At 38.7% G+C, this 7,363-nt stretch overlaps 1 protein-coding gene across 1 annotated transcript in view; it reads right to left on the bottom strand.

Annotated features, from left to right (window-relative positions):
- Positions 1 to 205: 205 nt before the first annotated feature.
- The window catches only part of ADAM7 (ADAM metallopeptidase domain 7), a 172,387-nt gene continuing 165,229 nt past the window's right edge, over positions 206 to 7,363 (bottom strand). The window contains 1 exon segment of the mRNA XM_007472327.1: positions 206 to 331. Within this exon segment, the coding sequence (XP_007472389.1) occupies positions 206 to 331 (126 nt within the window).

Below are 7,363 nucleotides of genomic sequence, written 5' to 3'. Positions count from 1 at the left end.
CACGAGCCCGTGTCCCCTGCATCGGCAGGCGGACTCTCAACCACTGCACCACCAGGGAAGCCTGGGGGAGAACTTCTTGAACAGACACCCCGGACTCCTGCACCGCCGGCCACCCGTGAGTGCCGGAGTGAGCCTCACGCAGCCCCAGGGGCAAGACTCCTGAAGGGCCTGGGGCTCCAGACCACCTGCCTGAGGAAAAGGACGGCTACGTGGGCGCCGCCATTTTGGCAGAAGCAGCCTTGAAATATGTGAAAACTCTCCTGTAGGAGAGCAGGTAGGGTTCAATAGAGTGGCAGGATGGGGGAAGATAGGTGATGTACGTGTTGGCTTCCTATTAGGAGGAACTCTGTTAGTTAGAACTTTGAATCAAAGAGATGAGCTGTCTTATAGTGGGTAGGCTTCCTGTCCCTGGACAAAGCAGAATTTTCCAGGAACACTGCAAAGGAAAATACCTCCTGGAATGCTGTACAGGAAATTTCCTGGTAGGGATAGATTACGTCACTAGACTCAAAGTGCTCTAAAACCTTTTTTGTCTTTAAGATCTTCGTTATTACAAAATTACCGTCAACATTCCAAATGCTAGAAAATAGACATAAATGTTCTCAGTCACATTTACTTGGGATGTTTTATAAACATCTTTTGAAATGAATCATTAAAGAAGCAAACATTCCCAATATGTCTAAATTGTTGGAGCTGATTCTGTCTTCAGAAAATGCAGTTTGATAACTGCTTGGAGAGGTCAAAGCCCCCCGCTGTAGGACAGTGGCTTCTTCGTTGAGGCCAGTCCTTTATTTGATATTTTCTTGAAGAAATGAAAGGCATTTGGGGAATGCAGACAAGGAGGATGGCGCGCTTCCAGGAAAGAACACAATTTCTTCCTTGAACGGGCTTGCTGCCCAGAAAACAGGTTGATTCCCATTTTATCTGCAGTGCATCACTCATTTATGTGCAGTGCTGTAGGGCTGCCAGCCTCTGCCTGGATACGGTCTTGTCCCCTGAGAAGGGCTGCATTCATTTGTAACCATCCGATGCTCTTTAGCTGACAAGTCAGCATTTTCATCCTCCTTTACCAAGACCCCAAGAAAAGAAAGTACTGTAAGATCTTCTTTAGCCTTTCAAGGTCGCTTCAGAAGAGAGCTAAAATAAGAAAATATCACTATATTTTCTTTTGAACAGGATTTAAAGGATCAAATAAGCAGGAAATAAAAGAGTGCAGGCTTTAAAGATTGAGTTATATTTTCAGGAAGTGTAAATCAAGGGAGATAATTGCACCTTTTTTCTTCATCTCTCTTGTTGAAATCCAGGTAGAATTGGTGACTAAAAAAAGGTTACCGAGCTGCAATGGCTTTGCAGTGTCATTTTCTGACCAATCTCTTCCAGTACCCTGTAGAATAGATAATGCAGTAAAGGGTTATCTAATGGTTGAAAGTTAAGCTTCTATTAATAACTTTGGCTCAGGCCTAAGGTAAGGGGAGAGGGCCCACATAGTTGCAGGTGTCCGATGAATAGTGGTAGAATATCTCAAGAGCAACAGCAATATGGTTCTCACTGGGAGGTTCCCTAGAGCCCTGTCCTAAGTCCTCATCTACCTTCTACCTAGATGGTATCATCCAATGCCTTGTTTTAAATTCCTATCTGAATATTTCCAATCCTCTATCTCATGCCCATACTAATTTTAAATTTTAGAAACGTACGTCAACTGAGTAATGAACGTTTACATGTGAATGGATCAAATGAACTGAAAACTAACCTCTCTTTTGGGGAATAGGGCAGAGGATTGAAAATCTTACTCCTCACTTCATCTCCACTGGGGTTCCCTATACACAATGTATAAGATATATACACAAGGTGGAAAACCAAATAGGAATCAAAATACTGTTCTACTGTGGATCAGCTATTACCTAACACAGCCTTGCCACAGGACTTAACCCAGCCCTCTCTGTTAAAACTGATTTGGAGTGTATGACTCGGGCTTGGATTCCCCAGTGGGATTTCCTGTTCTCTCTCTGTCCTGAAACTAAAATGGCTAAGTCTTCTTAGACCCTAGACTAATTACATGGCCTGCCCCTAACAGTTAGACCCAGTCCATATTTGTTTTCCACATGGAGGATCAGAAGGACAAAAGTGGAGGACAGGAAGACTGCATAGGGTTCTGAACTTCATTTTGCACATGTTTTTTCTCTCCATTCAATACCTTTCCTCCACTGCCTGATGAATTTCTAATCATTCATCTTGATTAAGCTTAAATTTCACCTTCTCTGAAAATGTCTTGATATAGCAAACTTTACTTACCCATTGTGCTCCCATAGTATACTGGTGCTGACACTGTGGCTCTTAGAAATGTTCTTTGTCCTTGCTGGTTCTGCTCTGCGTGGTGGGGGACTGGCTTTTCCAGGCTGCATTCTCCATGCTCCTATATAGCAGCTGAAGCTTGTGGCTGGCATCACTGGCAGGAGATGGGGGATGGGCTCTTCCCTTCCCTCCCTTCATTGAGTGACTTTTCTAGTAGTGAGTATGTACCTTCTGAAATTCCTCCCTCTGGACATGCTTGCTTCTGTTCCAGCTCCAAGTGGGGAACCCTAGCTCTGGTAACAACATGGTATTAGTTTCCTGGGGCTGCTGTAACAAATTACTACAAATTTGGTGATTCCCAACAATAGAAATTTATTCTCTTCCAGTTCTGGTGGCCAAAAGTCTGAAATTAAGGTTTCAGTAGGGATAAGCTCCTTCCAACAGTTCTTGAAGAGAATTCTTCCTTGTCTCTTCCAGCTTCTGGTGGTTCCAGGTGCTCCTTGGCTTATGGCAGCATTACTCCAATCTATGCCTCTGTCTTTACATGGTCTTCTTCTCTTCTCTTTCTGCATCTTCTACTCTTGTCTCTTGGAAGAAAATTTTTTTGGATTTAGGGTCCACCTGATTAGTTCAAGATAATCTCATCTCAGGATCTTTAATTACATCTGCAAAGACCTTTTTTCCAAATAAGATAATATTCACTGGCTCCAGGTATTAGGATGTGGACATATTTTGGGGGAGGTCTACCATTCAACCCACTACAATCACTTCCTCTCCTTGTTTCTCCCATCTATGATTGGTAGAGGCTGTCTGCTTTGGAAAATCTCTAGGTTGTCTTATTGTTCACTCTTTAGCTGCTCAGATCCTGCCTCTTCTGAGTAGCCAGCTACTTACATTTTCTCTGTTATAAATATCTGAAATGGTTATAGTGAGATCCTGATGGATATGTATAGTGATTTTTATATGTGTCTATTATACACTCATAATACAACATATTGTCATGCTTTGTTTACATGTCTATGTCCCTTGGTATGCTGTATAACCTTTGTTAATTTTCTTTCTGTCCCCAGGACTCAACGCAATCCCTAGTTTGGAAAGTTTTCAACAAATAATGGATTATGAACAATGATCTGAAGATGAAATGAGAAAAATATGCTTAATAGATCTAAAATCTGCAATGAATATATTATAAAGCGTCCATTGAAACTATTCAAAGAAAATGTGTCCTTCGACAAAACAGCATCACTTGGAGAGAAAAGTATCTTCATGTGGACAGAGAAATTATTGGCTCTTCTGAGTCCAGTATGGATAAACACCAGAAAACAGTGAGTCTGGCAGAATTTTATAAATATTTCTTAACACCTTCTTATCTCTCAGAGTTTCACTCGATAAAGTGCTCATTCATGTCAGATGCTTTCCAAACTTCCTCTTTTTACCCATAGTCAACATTTTCAATAAACAATCTGCTTCTGATTACCACTAATAATTTTAATTGGGGAGTGGGTGTTCTTTATGGATATTATTGTTCAATGTATAATCTTTTCTATAGACTGTTATCTGGACAGTCTTTTAGAATAAGGGTTCTGGTGATTTTACTCCCTTTTTAAAAGTCTTCAGTGGTTTTGCATTTTTCACCAAAAAGGTCCAAAGTGGCATTCAAAGCTCTCTTTCGTCCTTGAGCACTCAAATATTCTCTCCTACTGTGCTTGTGTGGATTACTGACAGTCGACCAACATCCCTATGGTCTTTGGTTCCTATGCCTTTGCACTTTAATCCTCCACATCTGAGGACATTTGACAACAGTTGTGCTTGTTTCAACTTTCTGTGTTTTTAAAGCCGTTATACCGACCTGGTTAAACCTTGGGAACTAGATAGATTTGGGTTTGAACTCAGATTCTATTTATTGACCACGCGTGAACTTGAGAAATTCAGTAATGTCTTGGAACTTTGGTTTTCTCATTTGTAAAATGGAGATTTTCATACCTACCTCAGAGTGTTATTTCTAGGATTAAATGAGAAAAGAGATGTGATATGCTTGTCACACAAATACTTAAAAGATGGTATTATTCTAATCTTCTGTCAAAGATAATTTTCTGATTGAAAGCTTTCCTGATTTTTCAAACATGTTTCTTACTTTAAAACTTGAAAGTGCATTTTATTTTAGTCCTCTTTTAGTATTTATATTACTCAAAGTTAAATTTATCTTTTAACTCTAACCCACTCACTATATTGAATAGAGTATTTATGATTTACATTTCTCTCTATCCTTTAGAACAATCCTGTGTCTGGCACATAGTAGGCATTCAAAAAATTGTTGAATTGAATTCATTATCAATCCATTGAGCTGATAAATTGCAGTACGTTCCTGCTCTATGCTCCTTGTTCTGAAGGGCTCTGCTCTACACATTAATCTTAGAGTCACAGGGGATGTAGGCCCTGAAGCTGTGGTGTCTCAGTCTCATTATATTCATGAGATAGCTCAGAAGATTGGAAATAGAATGGTATTTAACCATTGATTAGCCATCAGAAGTTTTCTGAGGTGCTGAAGTATATGTTCTATAATTTCAGAAGCACTAATTCATTTTATAAAAGCTGCTTAAGGGTAGGTTTTCCACAAGCATTAATCGGTTGGGTCACTATTCAGTGTTGAAGCAAACAATAGCCTAAACCACTTGTTTCTTTAATAAGTCCAAGTGGTTTGGAGTCAGGGAATTTAATAAGAATGCGTTATCTATTAATTTATTCACACATAAGAATACTTGTCATTTACTCCTTTTATTCACTCATCCATATTTTAAGAACTGAAAACATGGTATTTGAAAGAGAAATTATTTCTCTAGTAGAGCCTATACTATTTCTTGGAGGTATTTTGTTAATATTTAGGATTTTTATTGCTTCGAGTATATACATTTATTACAATGTCACATTTTGTTTAATCTTAATATTCTTTTCCTGAAAATTTTGAGTCATTAATATAATACATAGGTTATTCAATTAGTATTAATATTCCTTTTGTACTCAGGCATATTCATTTCTGTCTTGTGATAACTGGATACTTTTAGTGCTGAGACCGTGAGACCCAACCAAATGCCCCAGGGTGCTGATCAGTTGTATAACATCCGATAATATTCCAGCATCCCACACATATAACCTTTGGTTGATGCCCTTGATGCTACCACCACAGTAAGACTGTGCCAGCTGTCCTCTCAGTGGCTTTCCTATGGACCCGTTGATGTCTGATGAAGGGTCTATTGGGGATGAAAGATGTTCTCAGTGACTTGAGTTGTCATAACTAAGTCTTAGCCTTTTCCCCAAAATCTATGGGTCATTATCTTGAAGTCGTGTAAGTAAGTTGAAATCAGGTCTCAGCAGTTGCAGTCACGCCGCACCTTTCTTCTTTACTCTCCTGCAGGGAGAACATTAACGGATTCCCAGAAGTCCATTTGCAGAGACGCTCAGAATCATCTTAGAGTCATATTTAAGATTTCATTTGATTTACCTTGTGGCCATACCTCACTGATAAACTTCTTAGATGTGATTCATATCAGAAGCTTTTACGCCTTTGAATTCTATCAGTTTGCAGAAATTGCTTTTTTTAAACTGAACCAGTGGATTCTTCTTCCTTTTAAAACAGACTTATTGGGATTTGATTTATACACGATAAAATTCAGCCAATGTAAGTGTACAATTCAGTGGTTTAAGTATATCTACAGAGTTGTCCAGTCATCAAGATATAACCTTAGAATATTTTTATAACCCTGCGAAAAAACCTTTTACCCATTAGCAGTCCCTCCCCATTCTGTTCAATCTCCACTATCTCTAGGCAAATATTAATCTACTTTCTGTTTCTATGGATTTGCCTATACTGGACATTTCATATAAATGGAATAATGCATTATGTAGTCTTTCATGACTAACTTCTTTCATTTATCATAATGTTTTCAAGGTTCATCCTTATTTTAGCTAGTCCTGTGTTTTATTCCTTTTTATTGCCAAATAATATTGCATTGTATGGATAAACCGTATTTTGTTTATCCATTAATAAGTTGATGGACATTTGGGGTGTTCCGTTTTTGCCTATCATGAATAATGCTACTATGAACATTTGTGTACAAGTCTTTGTGTGGACATATGTCTTCATTTCTCTCTGGTTAGATACCTAGGGGTAGAATTGCTGGTTCATATAGTATCTTTGTGTTTGATATCATGAGAAACTGTGAAAGTATTTGCAAAGTGAATGCACCAATGAATTCTTATTTTTAGTTTAATACTGGTCTTACTAATTTTTATCATTGATTGCTCTGTACCATTTTGCTGTGATGACCTTCCATTTTCCTTGTAACTTCTTATTTGGGTTTGTGATGCTTTAACATTCTGGTTTTTTTCCCTGTCTTTTCTGTGACTCTTTTCCCCTTCCTGCGGGCAGTTTTGTTCCTGGTTCTTCTCTCTTTCTACCTCAGCGTTTTCATTCAGCAAAGGATACTTCACTTCTCTGCCTTGTGATGATTCAAATCAGTTACCCCATGATTTAGTCTTTCCTAAGTTGCAGTCACACGGTTCTGATTGTTCTTTTAGCACCTCTACATAGCCGTCTGGTTTCAAATGCAGTATGTCCAGAGAGCTCATCATGTGCTCTGCAAAGCTGGTCTTTTTTTCTGATTGCTGTCTTTTGAAAATTCCTCTGCTGTCCTCACAACTCAGACTTGAAATTTCAGTCATCTTTTATTCTTTCTTCTTCCTTGTCTCTTTAGCCTAATATTTGTCAACTCCTGTCTAGTTTATGTGTCTATCACCCTCAGAGATAGTCCCTTTCTCTGCATTACCCTCCCACTGCTCTGCTTTGGTCAAGCACCCTTATTGCTCAATTTGACTTCCATACTTTCTCTTTAATTGGCCCACATAATTGTATTTTTCCTTTTCCTTTTTCCCAACACTTTACATTTACATCCTAATAGTTCAGTCTCATTCCTATGACTCCTCTCTTAAAAATCTTCAAAGGTTCTATATTATCTTCTAAGTGAAGAAACAATTCCTTAGGTGTACGTTCAAGTCTCTAATATATAGTCTGGTT

This window comes from Lipotes vexillifer, unplaced genomic scaffold (genome assembly GCF_000442215.2).
Source record: "Lipotes vexillifer unplaced genomic scaffold, Lipotes_vexillifer_v1.1 scaffold484, whole genome shotgun sequence".
In the NCBI taxonomy this organism is placed as follows: domain Eukaryota; kingdom Metazoa; phylum Chordata; class Mammalia; order Artiodactyla; family Lipotidae; genus Lipotes; species Lipotes vexillifer.
The sequence above is the reverse complement of the archived record's forward strand: the minus strand, read 5'-3'. Positions and strand labels throughout refer to the sequence as shown.